Genomic DNA, 18846 nt, shown 5'->3' with positions numbered 1-18846 from the left:
GACGGCCTCCACCTTTGCCGGAAGGGGGGCGGCGCCGTTCTTGTCTATGAGGTGCCCGAGGAACTGGATAGAGGGCACCCCGAAAACACACTTTGCCGGGTTGATGATCAGGCCATGCTGCTCAAGTCTTGCGAAGAGGTCGCGGAGGTGCATCAGATGTTCATCCTCCGAGGAGCTGGCGACGAGGATGTCATCCAAATAGACGAACACAAATGGCAAGTCCCTGAGCACAGAATCCATTAAACGCTGGAAAGATTGTGCCGCGTTTTTAAGACCAAACGGCATCCTCAGAAACTCGAACAGTCCAAACGGAGTGATTACAGCTGTCTTGGGAACGTCTGAGGGGTGCACGGGAACCTGGTGATACCCGCGCACCAGGTCGACCTTGGAGAACAAGATTTTGCCTGCCAGGTGGGCTGAGAAGTCCTGAATGTGTGGAACAGGGTAGCGGTCGGGCGTAGTGGCGTCGTTAAGGCGGCGGTAGTCACCACACGGTCGCCACCCACCACTCGGTTTAGGGACGATGTGTAGTGGCGAGGCCCACGGACTATCCGAGCGGCGGACGATGCCCAGACGCTCCATGTTGGCAAACTCGGACTTAGCGACTGCTAGCTTCTCGGGATCAAGCCGTCGGGCCCTCGCGTGGATCGGGGGGCCCTTGGTCTCAATGTGGTGCTCGACCCCATGTTTAGTCGTGGCAGAGGAGAAAGTGGGCCGTGTCAAGGCAGGGAACTCACCAAGGAGGAGTTGGTATTGGTGCCGTCCGATAGCGAACTGGAGAGACCACCATAAGTCGCCTCATTGCGGACGCAGGCGACCGTGGAAAAAGTCAGTGCATCCACCAGACGGCCCCTCTTAACATCCACCAGCAGCCCGTGGGCACAAAAAAAATCAGCGCCGAGGAGAGGGAATGAGACATCCGCAGTGACAAAGTCCCATGTGAAGCGCTGACTCCCGAAACACAAGTCCACAGTCCTCATGCCATAAGAGCGGATAGGGGAGCCATTAGCGGACAGTAGGGGTGGCCCATGAGTCCCGCCAGCGGCGTCCTCCGCAGTGGCCGTCAGGACGCTCCTCTGGGCGCCGGTGTCACAAAGGAATTTGCGCCCGGAAAGGTTGTCCTTGACGAACAGCAGCCGGCTCTTCGCGCCCACGCTCACGGCCGCTGCGAAGCGTGGGCTTTGGCGTTTCCCGACGCGTCGTAGTTGCAAGGGGCGCGGCACCTCTTCGCTTTCGCACCGAAACGGGCATGGAAGTAGCACAAGCCTGTGCCAGCACGGCCGTCGGTGCCGAAGGGGCCCCTGCTGGATGCCACCCCCGCGCCCGAAGGTGAGTAACTGCGCGTCGCGGCCAGCGTCTCAGGGGAGAAGCGCTGGGTTGCCAGGAAGAAACGGTCGGCCTCCTCGGCCAGGGCCCGGGGCTCAGTGATAGTACTGTTCGCGAGCGCCGTCTGAACATGCGGTGGCATTTGCCTGAGAAACAGTTCCATGAAAATGAAATTGGGCTCTTCCGTGCCCAGCAGGTTTAGCATCATTTCCATGAGTTCGGAAGGTTTGCTGTCCCCCAGTCCATTAATAGCCAACAGACGTCGGGCACGTTCCGGCCGTGAAAGTTCAAAAACCTTGAGAAGGTGAGCCTTGATCGCAGCATACTTATCTCGGGCCGGGGGAGAGGTGATGAAGTTCACTGCTCTGGCCGCCGTTGAGCTCCCGAGTGCTGAGACAACGTGGTAGTAACGCGTGGAATCATCTGAGATCCCGCGGAGGGCAAACTGAGCCTCCGTCTGTGAGAACCACGCTGCCGCGGACGTCTCCCAAAACTCCGGCAATTTGAGGATGGCGGTTGCCATGTTCGTTTCAGTCTCGAAAACGCCGGGACTGACGTCGGGGTCACCAGTGTAGCGCCGGAGAAAAGGAGTCGGAGGCGGAGTGTCGGACACAGAAACAGAACTTGCTTTATTGTTCGACATCACCAAACTACTCGCATAACGGCGGGAACTCTGTTAACCTTTGCTCCGGAAGCGCAACAACAAAAACAGTCCGTGCGGAACCCCGCACCCCAACTCGAGGTCCCGCGGGTGAATTATGTAAACACCACAACAGGACATCCGTATTTTGTTACAAAAATCTCAAAACTTTGTCCTGTTATGGCTGTAACATATCGTTATGGATATTGGAGGGGGGCGGGGGGTAATCCATGATCTGGCATTACCAGCGCATCCACATTGAACAACTGTGTTGCATGCTATTTTACTACACGCCACCCAGCTGCCAAACTGTAAAAGTGAAAGTTCTCATTGCATTCGATGTCAGTGCATCATAAGTCCCTGATCAACGCTTCCATGTTCCCAGATAAACAACACTTCTTACTTGGCTTCTTAGAAATGTCACAATGGAAGGACGAGGATTGGACAGGCGAAGGGTATTTTCGAGCCATCGTTATAAGCAGTCGCAAAACATCAAAATAAGTGATTTGGTGCAACAATACACTTGTCACGTAGGTCTAGCTGGAACTGTTTTAGTAAGTGGAAAGTAAATATGTAATGTAATTTATGTGCTACAGAAGATGTAATTTTTTCTTACATGTAGTTCTTGTAGGTGTTCAAGAACTACATTGCACAATATAGTGGTTAAACTAGCTAATTCTGTATATCAGGAATGTTGTTTGTTTTCCACCAAATGTTGTGGAGGGGTAAGACCTGAGAGGATCCACTCAATTTAGATTTCAATTCTGTATTTTTTTAAATTTATTAATTTTACTTTTCAAATGTTAATTAGTTAATTACTAAGTAATGCATGGATTATGACCACTAAAATATCACGACGTGTGTCTTTCTCACGGCATGTAATTGGGAACAATTGTAATTTCTTCATTGTAAATTACGTGATCATGAAAATTTCCATGGATAATTTTCTGAGCATTTTTCCTCTGTTTCTTTTTTAATTATGCAGTATATAATTTGCATAATAATCCTACATCTATGCTGAATGTGGGTATATGTTGATAAAAGGTACAATTAATGCAAAGGGCAGTCAGAATGTAATGAGCCCAATTTTCCTCTAGCTTTATATTATTGCAATAGAAAGGCACTACACGTAGAAATAAAGCCCAAAAAGTTGGAAGATTAATTTCAAATATTATCAACCTTTTTCTAAAAATGGACAGTCAAATCAATGAACAAAGGCATACAAGGCCCATAAAATGTGCTTTTAACCATTTTATTTTGACAGATAGCTTAACTTGTTATCAGCGAATTGCTGACCTCTAACTCATTTTTTAAAGGTCCAAACAAACAATAATTTGATTGTGTCAAATCGGGTCAGTTTGGGAGATGGTTTATGGTTGGCCAGCCAAAGGAACTGATGACTTCCCAAGTTACTTTGGCCATGAGGGAGGTCACTCAAAGGAGGCTCTAGTTTTGTGGCTTTGATTCTGGACATCCACTTTTTGACTGTTCTGTAGTCTAGTGCAGCTTCCCCTCACACATTTCGAAAGCTTTTAAAAATGTTTAATTATGGTTCCCTTGCCAAAGTGAGAAATTCAGTCACAGTTTTATGCTCCTGATGGCGCATCTAGCAATGTTGTAATTTTCAAAATGGCTGACAGGAAGAGGACAGGCTGAGATTAAAAAAAAAAAACACTAAACCACAAACAAAAAAAAAAGGTTCAAAAATCAGAAGGGAGTTTCAATTATTGTAATTTGAGTTAAATTGGGCTCAATAAAATTTTGAGTACATCTTGTAAATTGTGATTATTAGCCTCACAGGAGGTGTGACATTTTCATTGTAGGTTGTAGATTTCACGTAAGTGACAATGTTTTATACGTTTTTTATAGGACACGCTGGAAATCTGTTCACGAGAGAATGAGTTTAAGAGTATTCTATTTGTGCTCTGCTACTTCCATGCTGTGGTAGCAGAGAGAAGGAAGTTTGGTCCTCAAGGATGGAACAGATCATACCCTTTCAACACAGGAGATCTCATAATATCAGTCAATGTCCTCTTCAACTACCTGGAGGCTAATCCCAAGGTGTGGTTTGTTTTGCATATAAACTATTTATTATTTCTTTTTGTTTGGAAAAGTATCATCAATGACCATGTCCGTGTGCTTGATTCCCAGGTCCCCTATGATGATATACGCTACCTCTTTGGTGAGATCATGTACGGGGGTCACATCACAGATGACTGGGATCGCCATCTATGCAGGACCTACCTGGAGGAGTTCATTAAGCCTGAGATGATGGAAGGAGACCTGTGTCTCGCACCGGGTTTCCCATTGCCTGGAAACATGGACTACAACAGCTATCACCAGGTTAAGCAAACACGGCGACTTACTGAGCTGCTTTATTTCCACTCAAATTGTTATAACTGATACATTGAAAAGTGAATTGGATCACTGGATTTCTTTGGTTTTCTCATGTCTACACAGGTAGATGAATAGCCAAGAGCACCATCCAACACACTAACGATGGCCACGAATTGCTTAAATTGAAGTGTTAATCAACTCCTTTTCTAATTGAGAGTACTAAATCAATAGCAATAAAACTCCCAGATGGGTCCCAGAACTTAAACGATTGTAGTTTTCTACATATTTCTTAGAAGTAGAGTTAGTTTTGTCCGTGAACAGGAACAAGCTAACAAACTTTGAAAATGAATATCCGGTAGTATACCGTGTGATCATAATTTCATTCACCGCTTAATGCAGTCGTTTTCATTAAGTGTTGTAGTAACTGATTTGATTATGGCATATTAATGTAACAGCCATGCACTGCAGAGAAGACATTTACTCAGAAAACGCTGTACTAATCAATATTTTGACATTAATGGTATATCACATGACTTTTTATTGATTGTTTTACTCCTTTAAAGTTGTTGTCCTCTTTCGTACCTGACTAAGAAAATCCCTCAAAGCAGTCGCGGTTCTGCACCACTGCAAACGTACTTAGTGATAAAACTAGGGATTTAACTAGTGAAGTTTTTTAAGACTAGTTTTATCACTAAGTACATCAAATTTAAACATGTTTATCTTTGTAATTCAGGTTTTTTTTTACAGCTTAATGCAAGAATGTATGCCAGTTTACTAATGGCTCTGTATTATTTTACAGTTCTCTAAAATATTAGATCAACTTTCAACTGCATTCTTGGAAAAGCACAAAATGTAAAAAGGACCCCAGAAAATATGCGCACATCGTTTTTTAGTGCATTCTGATGAAGTATTCACTTTCTGATACTGTTCGCTCCAATCGTAAAAGTCACAGCAGCAGACATCTAATTTGTATCTGTCTGTGTTTCACATATAATTGGAAACTATGTGTGATGCAGGTTAACTGACATCTTGCCAGGGTTTTTGGGATGGGAGAGTTTTAAAGTTAAATGAACACTTACCAAATATCTTACAAATATGTTTCCCACAAAAACGTACATAGATACATACACAACTGCTTGAATAAGTAAAATCAAACGACACTAACATTTATTATTGGTGCTACTGACTGCAGATGTGTGGAGTCTAACAATTGCATACCTTAGATTTTGATATAATAAAGATATAGAATGCCAAGTTATATCTGCCAAATATTTGACTGTGAGTATTTTCACGCAACGAGGTTTTTGAGGCCCCAGGTGAAAGGAAACAAGGCAGGACTCTCAAAAAGTTGTACTTTTAATTTACAAAAAAACAAAAGAAGGATCATGGAAAAATCCACCACAAATTAACACTTCAAATCAACTAAAAATGGAAACGACCTGACTGCTGAAATAACTGAGCGACACAACTGGTGATTACACGTGACACAGATAGGGACAATGAACCAACAAGACCTGAATGAAATCGAGGAACTAAATTCAAACAAATTGGCAACAACAAGGAATACCTACACAAGACACAAGTGGCTGGAGGGACCTGATTGGTCGAACGGCAGCATAATTTATCAGCACATATGGGGGTTTGGATAAAGGGAAAAAGTGAGTGTGATTTGAATATTGTCATGTCCCATCGGAACGAGAGTAGGACCCAAATGCAGGACTCGGAAGATGCAAGGTAGTTCAAGGAGAAACGTTTATTATATGCAGAGGTAGGGGATCGAGCAGGCAGTCCGGTGCAGCAGCGGTAGTTGGGACGTCGGGCGAAGAGAGCAGGTGAGCGGATAGGCAGGAGTCGGTACACAGGAGAACAATCAAAGCAGACAGAAGTAACGAAGGAGTCAGGCTTACAAGGTTGGTCGGAGAACAGGTGAAGGTCGGTACACACAGGTTCGATCAGGGATACCGGAGCACACGAACGGGACATGAAGATCAATGAACTGGCGGGGACCAATCATCATCACCCCCCCCGAACCCCAGTCTGGTGGCCATCCAGGCCACCAAATGCAAGGCGTCTGGGTGGACAGGTCAGGAGGACGACCCGGACGCCAAGCAGCAGGGTCCCCACGGAGTGATTCAGGCGGACGACCTCTGTGAGGAACCAAACGACGAAGCAGGAACCAGGCCGAGGTAGGCAACTGCTCTGGACGAGAACCTCCCACGCCGTGGTTGCGAGACGACCAGGGACTGGTCGCCACCGAGGATTGGTCAGGAAGCGGCTGGGCCCCCTCAGGAGCGAAGAGGATGATGGAGCGCAGGACCAGAGCCATGACCGCCACCATCACAGCCATCCCGAAGTCTCTCCAGCTCCAGGGTGGCTCCACAGAACTCCCCAGCTCCTCCTGGACAGGAACGTGAGAAGGCGGCGACACCATCGCCACCTCCTGGACAGCAACGTGAGAAGGCGGCGACACCATTGCCACCTCCTGGACAGCAACGTGAGAAGGCGGCGACACCATCGGCATCGCCACCTCCTGGACAGCAATGTGAGGCGGCTGGGGAACTGTCGCCACCTCCTGGACAGGAACGTGAGAAGGCGGTGGCAGCATCACCAACTCCACCTCCTCCTGGGCGGGAACGTGAGGTGGCTGGGGAACCGTCCCCACCTCCTGGACAGGAATGTATGGGCGTGCCGGTCGCCGACAGAGCAGGAACGGGGAGCGACCGCGGGCCGGTCGCCGACAGAGCAGGAACGGGGAGCGACCGCGGGCCGGTCGCCGACAGAGCAGGAGTGTGGAGCGACCGCGGGCCGGTCGCCAATGGTACTCCAGAGCATGGACGAGAAGCGGCTGTGGAGACGCCGCCACCTCCTGGACAGCAACGTGAGGCGGCATCGGGTCGGTCCCCACTGCCACGTGAGCTTGCAGTGCATCCGTTGAAACAGCAACTTGGGCGTGGCACGGTGGCGAATCCGTTTCCAGGGCAACGTGAACGAGAGTCGGCAGAGAGTGAGTCGAAACTGACACGTGGGTGTGTCCCGGGAGCTGGTCAGTTCCAACTGCCGCGTGAGCTCTGCTCGGAACAGCCAAAACCTCGACGTGGGAATGGTGAGGAGACGGGTCAGTTTCCACAGCTACGTGCGCTTGGCGAGGTGGCGGGTCCGTTCCCACTGCGACATGCACTTGGCGAGGTGGCGAGTCCGTTCCCACTGCAACGTGCACTTGGCGAGGGGGCGGGTCGGTTTCCACGGCAACGTGAACGAGAGTAGGCAGAGAGTCAGTCGAAACTGACACGTGGGCGTGTCTCGGGAGCGGGTCAGTTCCAACTGCCACGTGAACCTGCATCAGCAGCGAGTCCGTCGCAGTTGTGACGTCAGCGTAGCTCGGCTGGTTCACCAATCCTTGCCGGACCTGGGCCGTGAGAGCCGCCAATTCGGCGCTCTCCTGCTCCATCTGCATCCGCATTTCGCGGCAGAACGCCTCGTGATTTGGCGGCTCCTCCTCCCTCTGGGCTGGAAGCTTCACCACCAGCGGCGGTTCTGTGGGTTTCGCCTTTGCCGGCGAGGAGTGGGAGGAAGATGTCTTAGTTGCCACGCAGCGGGAGGCACCGGGGAACGCCCAGCCGGGGCGTCTCCTCTGGCCGCCACACGGAGGTCCCGGGTAGATGGCCAAGCGGGTTCCCTCATTCGGAATGGTGTACTTAAACCTACCGGGCGAGGACGCTCGGGTGCTGGAAACGCGGGGAGGTGAAACAAACTGACTGGGATGAAAGATCGGACGAGCAGATTCATAATCAGAATAATCGGAGTCGTACTCCGGCAGCCGGTCATACAAATCACGGTCCTCCTCATATTCCGAAAAGTGAGAGTCCAGAAGAATATGAGGAGCCGGACAGGTCGTGTTCGGGACGTATTCATACCTCGCTGGCGGAGCGTAAGACACGGATGCGGAGGACATCAGGGAGCCGGGTCTTCCCTGCTGGGTCCTGTGTTGGCCAGTTCGTTCTGTCACGTCCCATTGGGACGAGAGTAGGACCCAAATGCAAGTCTTGGAAGATGCAAGGTAGTTCAAGGAGAAACGTTTATTATATGCAGAGGTAGGGGATCGAGCAGGCAGTCCGGTGCAACAGCGGTAGTTGGGACGTCGGGCAAAGAGAGCAGGTGAGCGGACAGGCAGGAATCGGTACACAGGAGAACAATCAAAGCAGGCAGAAGTAACGAAGGAGTCAGGCTTACAAGGTTGGTCGGAGAACAGGCGAAGGTCGGTACACACAGGTTCGATCAGGGATACCGGAGCACACGAACGGGACATGAAGATCAACGAACTGGCGGGGACCAATCATCATCGGGGTGATATAAATACACAGACTATTCAGCCCGCATGAGACGCAGGTGTGCGCCCCAATCAGCGCACCCGCGCAGGCACCCGCACAGCTTGTGCTGGAGCGGCAGGATCAAGACAAATATTAATTGTTTATTTGTGGCAGCATGGTGGTGCAGCTGTAGAGCGTTGGCCTCACAGTTCTGAGGACCGCCGTTCAAATCCCGGCCCCGCCTGTGTGGAATTTGCATGTTCTTGCCGCGCCTGCGTGGGTTTTCTCCAGGCACTCCGTTTTGCTCCCACATCCCAAAAAACATGCAACATTAATTGGACAGGCTAATTTGCCCTGAGGTGTGATTGTGAGTTCGCCTGTTTGACTCACTGTGCCCTGTGATTGGCTGGCAACCAGTTCAGGGTGTACCTTGCCTCCTGCCCGATGACAGCTGGGATTGGCTCCAGCACTCTGATAACCTTCATGAGGATAAGCGGCTCAGAAAATGGATGGCTGGATTGATATACACACAACACTACATAATGGCACATGGATAAACAAAGTGAACATTCCAGTTTTGCCAATTATTATCATTATGCTTTTATACTATTATTGTTCTGTATATTATGCTCACCAAACACCAATATCAATTGTTTTTTAGGTCCCTCTATGTTTTATACATTATATATAATATAGAGTTTTACTGACAAAGAGTTATTAGGCCAAACCTTTTTTCAAATCACTCCAGAAATACATTGTGACAGCCACATGCTACACAAAGTTACTGCCTCACCTCAGCCAACCTCACCCTGGCGGCTGTATGATGTTATATATTGAAGAGCATAAATCCTAAATGACAGGGTCAAGTCAAAACAGAGCTGGGGCATTGTGTCAACTGTTGCCGCACACAATAAAGACTCAATGAAAATATAATTTATTTATGATGTATGTGACGGGCCATCCACTGTCACAGCCACCTGGAGCTAACTTCCTGGGCTGTATATTTGACAGAGAACTAGAACAGGAACAAGTGACTCAGCAACTTTACTTTCATTTTAGGAATATAGAGGTCACATTATATGCAATCAGCAAAAAAAAACAAAAAACACAAAGCTGATCAAGCGATCTGACGACAGTGTTTTTGTATTAAAGACCCCTTTTCAAAAGAATATGATTAAAAACTGACATCTCAGTGTTTAGAGTTTTTTTTTGTTTAATGTTGTGTCCAACAAAAAACATATTGAGCTTCATCGTGGACCAACAGATGGAAAGTGCCTTTTTACCTTGCCTCATTAGCAGCTTGTCAAGTGTTTGAATTTTCAGACAGATATTTTATTCATGTTTCGCTTTCGGTCCTTTGTCAGCGATCGTTAAGTGAAAACCACTGATTCAAAGGGGGTGAAAAAAGTATTTTTTTTGCAACTAGTCGATACCGTGATGACAAATCGGTATAATCATATGCTATTTAAGGAAAAAAAAGTCTTAAGTCTAAATGTTTAAAGAGAAATAACAATCAAGAGAGTCTGGAATAATTTGTGGTCTAGTACACTATATAGCATTAGATCTGACATGGATTTATTGTCCTCCAGTATATTGATGACACACTACCTGCCGAGTCACCTTACCTTTATGGCCTTCATCCCAATGCTGAGATTGGCTTTCTCACACAAAACTCCCAAAAACTTTTCCGCACTGTACTGGAGATGCAGCCCAGGGATGGGGCAGCCGGCGAGGTGGCAGGGATGACACGAGAGGAAAAGGTAAATATGATTCATTCCTGTAAATGTATGAAAATGGGATAATTTGTACTTTGACTGCAGTACAGTATTTTTACATTGGAATATAGTGGAGCAGTCTGGTTTGGGCCATTAAAAAAATTAAAAGTTTGCCCATAGTAAACAACAAACTTGATGATCAAATTTAGTAATATTTTTCACTCTTATAAATTGTGTAAAAATAACCACAGGTAATTGCAAGTAATTAAGTAATGTAAAAGGAAAAAGCAGCTAATTATAGTATAATGAATGTCAGGTAAATATCTCCTTGATTTGACTCACTTAATCCACCTCTCTGGTGTATAAGGCTTAAGGCAGTAAAACGATAAGTAAACACAAAAGCAATGATTCTGATGTGAAGAGTCAAGCTGTCACCCTAAGGTTGTAAATAAAGCAGGGTTCTCCACAAATGTGAATTTCATGCTAGTTTCTGTTTGGTTGCACTTGCTTTTAAATGTAGAATGACAACAGGTGACATTTTCTATAGCTACTGAATTCTGAAGGGAAATAAAAATCAGCAAAACTGCTGTTTGGGCTTTGGGTTTTTGAGATTTTCCGGTCTCCTTTTCGCGTCACAGCTGGTCTGATATGAAGTTTTTTTTGTCCTGAAAAGCAATAGTGTGTGTCTTATTGTGCACTGCCTGGGTGTTCCCACATGATTGAGGGTGTTGGATTTTTTTTTTTTTTTCGAAATAACTACCAAGATCCAAATCCATTGTTCAATTCTATGACGAGCTGACCATGCCAAATTATGACATGAAGTTTCAGGCAGGAGCATTTTGCTGCCACTTCCCTTCAAGGTGTACTCTTATTGTTAAGATTGCATTGTTGCCAAAATCAAGACCTTTTGCATTAAGTATGAGATGATAGACCAAGTAAACTCATTACTTGTCGTTTTTTTTTCTTTGACACTAGTGTCAGTTTGAGATTTCAGTCAAGTCAAAAATACCCAGTCTTTGACACCAGTTATTTATTGTTTCATCAGAACATTCAATATCTATATTTCAGTACATCGATGTAATAGTCAACTGTCTGACATTCAAGCATCAATATTTTTCGCTTGTATTTTTTCCCAGTGGTTAACCATCTCTCAAGTAAGCAGGTAAAGCATGTCTTCTTAGATTAAAGTAAATCAGGTTTTTAGTTGTTTTTGTCAACTGTATTGTTCTCAAAAGCACTGCTCTCATTAACCATCATATTTTATTGCTGAAGATAAAAAATGTCTGCTTGTCTCAGCATATTAGCACAAAAAATGGCCTTTTTTTGTACCAAGCGATCTTGCGAGCTGCCAAACTGGTCAAATATTTAAACTGAAAAACTCCATCGATATACGTAGTGACTTCACATCCTTTGTTTGACATCGAATCCACCAACTGATTACTAATGCCACTTGCACTGGAAAAATGTTGACATGCACAAAAATAGTTTTAGGCTGTTATTGAAAGCACGAAGCTGTCATTGCAAAAAAACTCTCATGAATATTTATGGCTATGTTTATTTAAAACAGGCTATGTTAATGATGAGTTTTTATAACATTAGTCTTTTGTGAATGGAATGTGTCTCAACCCTCTTAAAGCTAGGAGTTACTATTTAATTTAATACCATCACATTTTAATAATGGTTATTTTTTCTATTTGTCTAAATTTTTCAAGGTGCATACACTGCTGGAGGAGATCATTGAGAAACTCCCCGAGGAGTTCAACATGGCTGAGGTCCTCGGAAAAGCTGAGGAGAGGACTCCCTATCAAGTGGTAGCCGTGCAAGAGTGCGAGCGCATGAATCTTCTCACCCAAGAAATCAAGCGTTCCCTCAATGAGCTCAGCATGGGTCTCAAGGTGAGATCATTAAAATGCAGCCAGACATTAATTATTGATAGTTATAATGAATAAGTTCATCACTGGTGAAATACAATCAATTGCTTCTGCTGCAACGGCAAACGGTGATGAGCGCTCGCTGTTGTTTTGCGTTTCATTGAATGAAAATCCATTATTGCCTTCACCAAGGAGATTAGGTTTTCATTCATTTAGGCATGCGATGTTAAGTTAAAAAAAAGAAAAATAAAAAAAAAGATAGCATTGGCCTGTCCTGTACCCCTTCGCTGTGTTTCATTAAAATCAGAGTCAGCATAATCCCACTGGAAGAAAAAATATCAACAAACTTGGGTTGGGGGGCAATGGGGAATAGCGCATGTGATTACAATAAATCAATCGTAGGTTTTATGGGCAAAACAAGCTGTGAAGACAATCTGTGCAGTTACTATCAATGTTTATTAATTTAGTCTTCGTCCATTTCCACTTTTAAACATTTTTTGTTGTATAAGAGGGGTGGGGGTTGGACAACCCCAAAACATTTGTATATCCCTGTTTATTCAAGATTGCACTTCTAATCCAATTATAAGAGGTAAATTATTCATGGATTGGGGGGGTCCACTGTTGTGTTCTTTTAACCTCTAGTATTTGATTTTCATTTTTACTTGCTGATCATCTGTATGAACTGGCCAACCATATCAACCACAAAACTCTCAACAATGGTCACTAACATCAGGGATTCCAGCATAGCCAATTTTTTTTTTTTTTTATGAAAAAATATGGCCCTTTTTTGCAAACTCGAAGAAAACATTCTGCCTCGGTAGCATAAGTGTAGGGAACTTTTTCTTCTGATGACTCAGTTCCACTGTGCACTACCAATGCAAATTCAACTGCAAATCACACGTCACTTTTGGATTGATATCACCACAAGTAATTGATCGCTGTCCTTTATTGATCCTTTAGGGAGAACTAACCATGACTATTGAAATGGAGAACCTCCAGAATTCTATTTTCCTGGACATGGTACCAGAGACTTGGACCAAGCTTGCTTACCCCTCCATGTCTGGCCTGACTCTGTGGTTCACTGACCTGCTGGCACGGATTAAGGAGCTCGAAGCCTGGACGACTGATTTTGTCTTACCGTGTGCAGTGTGGCTGACCGGCTTCTTCAACCCCCAGTCCTTCCTCACCGCCATCATGCAAGCCATGGCTCGCAGGTACTTTACTGTCAGACTTGACAGCATAGCAGCTGGAATTCTTGAAATTCTTGCTGTGATAAAGCAATTCCATGTTTGGACGACAGGAATGAGTGGCCCTTGGATAATATGAGTCTGCAATGTGATGTTACCAAGAAGAACCGTGAGGACTTGACATCACCACCTCGAGAAGGGGCTTATGTTCATGGGCTATACATGGAGGGTGCCCGCTGGAACTCACAGGTAAGGCTAAAGTTTTTTTTTGGTTTTTCTTATATTTATGAGGAGAAGTAATCTCACATCATTTTCATACCTGCTGCAATACAGGAACTCAAAATAAAAGAAAAAATGGATTTAGTGTACTCTTTTCACGATTCTTCCCAAAGCGGGTTCCATAAAATTGGAAACACAATATTGTCAATAATGTCTTTCATGAGATTAATAACTAAGATGTAGGCAGCTAAGTGGTCAATTGATTATTGTATTGATTATGAGACACACTTTATACCTTGTACTGTCCGTTCTTTGCATCCAAACTCTCTGTATGGAGTCTGACTGGACATAGGGTGACTTCACCTTCAGATGCACCTTAAATCTACTCAAGTAAATTATCTTGGATATTTTTTCCCTGAAGGGATTCTGTATTCCATTTGTGCCTTGATTTTTTTTTACTTTGCTTCCCACTTGCATTCAGCACCTTCCTCTGCTTCTCTTTGCTCTGTCTTTCTGAGCATGCTACCTCTATACAGAGTGTTGACCAGCTTTCAAGCTGCATCCCTGTAGACTTGTTAATTGGGGAATGTGTAGAGTGTGCACTTGAACACTTAGATCTCCCCTTAGTTGAGTGGTTCCTTTTTTTCTTCATTAAAGTTAGAGACACAGGCAAATAAACTCTGAGTTAGCTTCTCCTCGCTGCTCTCGTCACTACTCATCCACTCCCTGCCCTCCGAACGGCGCCAATGGCCAGCCTTGTGCCGGTGTCGGGGAATAGTGTGAATAGGAGAGTAAGCAGCACTCCGACAAGACGCATATGTATAGCCATAGAAGTCAAAGATTTATAATGAGACGACTCATCAATATTTATAAAGTTCACTCCTTATTCAAAGGGGTATCACAGATAAAAAGAAAGCTAACTACTGACAGCAATGTTCTCTAACTGAAAGTGATTTTAATTCTGCCATTACATACAAGATAGGTGTTCTTTTGTAATAACTAAATTGTGGAGAAGTGTCATACTAAATTGCAATTTCATTTGCCGCATATTTAACTCTCTAAAAATGTTTTGAGTTTGACATAATCTCATGAAGTCAGTGTCATACAAAATGGCATTTAAGTGTTTTATTCAAGGTTAATAGTTCATAATGTGGATATACATTTCCATTAATGAAGTCCACTGAAATACACTGGCACCAAACAGTACAGTACAATAAATTTGACTGCAAAATGCCTTAATGATCTAATTCTATTCCAAATAGGATGCAATCCAATATTACAGAATTTTCAAAAGAAGGCAACAACTTTCATTACATACTTAAAAAGAGCCAAGTTGACAATTGTATGTAAAAATCGATGCAACACTTTGCTTTGCCGTCCATGCAATTGTGGAGCTTATCGCTGTAGCGTAATCGGAAGGGCAACAGTCGGGCAAATTCATATCACAACCTGCCCCTGTTTCAGGTGAGTTAATCAATATTTGGATTTTGAAAGTTGTATGTCTAGTCACAATTCCAAATGCCAAATAGTTTTATAGAGTATTCAATTCTTATTTTACCACACTCCCCGTTATAAGCTATTTGATGGGGATAAAATTTGAACGAGATGCATTATGGTTCTCTATGACCTTGCAATTTATTTTATTTCAGTACTTCAGTGAGGAGACAAGTCTTACTTGGAGATTATCGTTTGGATTTGCCCCACATGTACTTACTGGTGTTTAACACCTCTTTAAAGTTTTGCATCATTTCCAGATTCAATTAACGCTTTTGTCCTCCAACTTTACCAAAGTCATCAGGATTTACACACAACCCTGAAATCCTCTATGCATGCATGGGGAAACTTCAGTTTGTCAGGCACTAAATGTAGAAGGATTAATTAGGGAGACAGACCTCCCTTTTTCAGTGTGTTTAGTGAGTGTTTTTTGAGGCAGGGCATTTTGACTTTGTCCCAAACATTGCTGACTTTCAAACATTCTTCAAGAGTATGACGATGTTGTGTGCTCTGAGTTTCTCGCAAGGATTGTGTCAACCAGGATTAGTCAAACATTTAAATGCGGACTCAGGAGAAGGAAACCCTACCACCAAATTAATCACTTCCCTTAGTTCTTTGACACATCAAATTGTGTTTTACTGGATTGTCATCCCCTCCCATCTTTCTCTGACAGACCGGCTTGATTGTGGATGCCCGCCTAAAAGAGCTGACTCCCATCATGCCAGTAATCTTCATCAGAGCCATTCCTGTGGACAAACAGGAGAACACGAACATGTATCAGTGTCCAGTTTACAAGACACGCCAAAGGGGGCCCACATATGTCTGGACCTTTAACCTGAAGACCAAAGAAAAACCCTCCAAGTGGACCTTGGCTGGGGTTGCTTTGCTTTTGCAGGTCTAGCAGAATTCCTGGAGCTTTAATAGGAAGATCGTGGTAGTGATGGTACAACAGGGTCAAGGATTAGAACATTTTAACTGACTTTTTTTTTAATGAGTGTTTTTTTTTTTTCAAGGGGTCACTGAGCAAAAACTTTTTTTCCAAATAAGTTCTACTAAGTCTGAAGTAAAAAAAGTCAGTAATTTTTTGGGTTCTCAGAAAGCTTTTCACAAATTTATTGCATTGCAAATTATTAATGAGTAGTCGAGACTGATGGTATGCTAAATTATGAAATCATCCAATTGTTTGTGATTTTTGTCCCCTCTTGAGCACATAAATTTGCACATTAATTGAAAGTCAGTTATTTTAAATCAATTCCCTAAAATGACATTTGTTGTGTTTCAACATTTTGTTACAGATCCAAATGTTTCATGATTTTTCTCCCTAATAAACAAGAAAATGCCTTTTGATAGTTGTTTACTTACTTTTAGCCACATTGCCTGATGAGGAAAACCAGGTACACTGCTCTCTGGGGATAATGTGCTGCCACGTGTACACCAGAATTTGTACAAACTACTCGACCATTTCAGGTTGTATTCCGTGAGATGGGATCGGCTACAGCATTCTCGTGCCTCTTTTGAGGATAAGCGGCTTGGAAAATGGAGTGGAATAGTCCTACTCAATTCATTTGATGGTTGTTGACATTTTAGCTCATTTATAGCAGTTCTGAAATGTCCTTGTCTGTTTTTCTTTCTTCCTATGAGTCAGGACACACAGAGTCATAATTATTTTTTTCATTTTCCTTATCACCACATAAATGGATAACATGTCTCCTCCAGCCGGCACCTTACAGTGATGGGGGGGGTATGTGTGTTTCACCCATTGATCTTAGAGCAAAATTGTCAGGGCTTTATTCCCCTGGTAGAGTGACTCAGGGAAAACAGGTCTGAGGTGAGGTAACAAACAAACACACAGGACACAGGAACCTCCTATGAAGATTGAGATTATTGGAAACATTTTCCTCACCAGAAGAGAGGGTAACCCTTCCCGTATTACCCTACCAGGGGGAGGGTCCAAGAGGATCATGTCCCCACAGAGCTCAGTAGTGGCTGAAGGTTGGGACCCTGACACTCCAACAAGCAGCAGAGTATAGGGACATAAAACAAGGAGAGAGTCTGAGCTGTGTCCAAGGTTGAGTAGTTCTGATTACATATCCCTTGCTTCAACACACTGGTTGGGGTCCAGAACCAGACTTCTTGAGAGGTGTTGTTTGGATTTTGCAGTTAGATATTATTTTTGGTTTGCTTATGGTATTTGTATGGACCAAGGGTAGAACCTATTATGTGCTTCGACTGGGCTGCAAGACTATCATTGACTGCATAACACTTGGATGTAAGATTAAAACTAGTAGTTGTCTGCTCCATACTATAAGACAGAAATCTGTTCCTGGAAGAAGTTCTTTTTCCACATCCTTGACCATTCAATCACAAATCTTATAGCATTTCTAACACCATAAAAAATTTAAAAAATCATCATATTTTCAAGAAAAAAAATACTATTTACAGAATGTTTTTTTATGGAATTGTAGCGTCTCTTTAATTAAAACAACAAATGGTTAATATTGGCGTGATCACATCAAGGTAGCACTACAAGTTCTACCTACACACATATACAGCTGATTGAAATGTGAACAGCAACCGCCACGTTATAAAGACAGAAGGAAGTGTGCTATCATCCTGTTGAATGTTTTTTTTAAATGAACAAAGGGCCATGTAGTCAAAATAGAACTAAAGATAAAAAGTTATAAACTGATAAATATATTGGTGAAAAGCACGTTTCAAAGATGAGCCAAACTTTTTGTGTGTCATGCAACTGTCATTGACTGTGTGCTTTGCACTGCAACTAAGGTAGGCACTGTATCTTTTTTTTTTTTTTGCTCCATTAGATTGACAAAACTGGGAAAGCACTCACTAGTTATCGCGCAAACACAACACAAAAAGATGACAAAAAATCAGCAGCAAATTGGCCAAAAGTGCAATTAATTTTTTAAGTGACAATGTGAAGTCCCACTTTTTTTTTCAAAACAGAAAAAGAAAAGTCTCCCTGGATTCTTTTGTTCTGCCAACATCAATTAATGAATTAGAAATGAAACAGACAAACCAGAAAAAAAACACCTGAATCAGAATTTCCTTCTAATCATGAAAAAGGAGCTGTAGTACTCCTCCTTTTCCCCCTCCTTATTTCTAACCACACACTGATTTAAATAAAAAAAGGTATGATTTATTTTTGAGGAGGGAACAGATTCACTGCATTTCTGTTCATTTCAGTCGGAAACATCACTTCAAGTTAAGAAATTTTTGAAGAAGAATCATCTTTAATATGAACATGCAAACATACACACAATATTTATTCTCTTCATTTTACCCATCACAGCGGAGCAGGGGGGCAACTAAAGCGCATGGTGGAGCATTTCACGGTCTTGCTCAAGGACTCCATAGCCATGAGTGCTGGGGATGGTCCAGTCGGGGTCTTGAACCTCGGTCCTCCACGGCGGCAGGTGAATTTAACCATTTGGCCACGCCCACTGGAGCTGAACTGGCATTGTTTTGTCGGTGTAAAGAAGGAGCTGACTAAATTGTGAAATAATGGTTACATATATTCATTAATGGGACCTGCTTTTTTACACACCAGATATTTGATTTGATTTTGACTTATGGATGTGATTTATTACGGTAACATTCCCCATCATTACCCAACCTGCCAGGGTTGATCTCCCAATTGCACCCCTTAAAAGATCAAGCAATCGTTACACTGCTCTTCACTCATTCCATCCTAGAGTACAATTAATGAAAAGACAATCTCTAAAGCAGGTT

At 43.6% G+C, this 18846-nt stretch overlaps 1 protein-coding gene across 7 annotated transcripts in view; it reads left to right on the top strand.

The window, feature by feature from the left end:
- Positions 1-16416, top strand: part of dnah9 (dynein, axonemal, heavy chain 9) — a 226294-nt gene extending 209878 nt beyond the window's left edge. For all 7 annotated transcript variants that reach the window (XM_061810317.1, XM_061810318.1, XM_061810319.1 and 4 more), the window contains 7 exons: positions 3836-4027; positions 4118-4309; positions 10200-10370; positions 12038-12220; positions 13157-13410; positions 13497-13632; positions 15770-16416. In XM_061810317.1, coding sequence (XP_061666301.1) covers positions 3836-4027; positions 4118-4309; positions 10200-10370; positions 12038-12220; positions 13157-13410; positions 13497-13632; positions 15770-15997 — 1356 coding nt within the window. In that variant the 3' untranslated portion in view covers positions 15998-16416. The remainder of the gene's footprint in view (positions 1-3835; positions 4028-4117; positions 4310-10199; positions 10371-12037; positions 12221-13156; positions 13411-13496; positions 13633-15769) is intronic.
- The last annotated feature ends 2430 nt before the right edge of the window (positions 16417-18846 follow it).

The sequence above is a fragment of the Syngnathoides biaculeatus genome, chromosome 22 (genome assembly GCF_019802595.1).
Source record: "Syngnathoides biaculeatus isolate LvHL_M chromosome 22, ASM1980259v1, whole genome shotgun sequence".
NCBI classification, from domain to species: Eukaryota; Metazoa; Chordata; class Actinopteri; order Syngnathiformes; family Syngnathidae; genus Syngnathoides; species Syngnathoides biaculeatus.
Note: the sequence above shows the minus strand (reverse complement) of the source record. Positions and strands in the feature narration are given on the sequence as shown.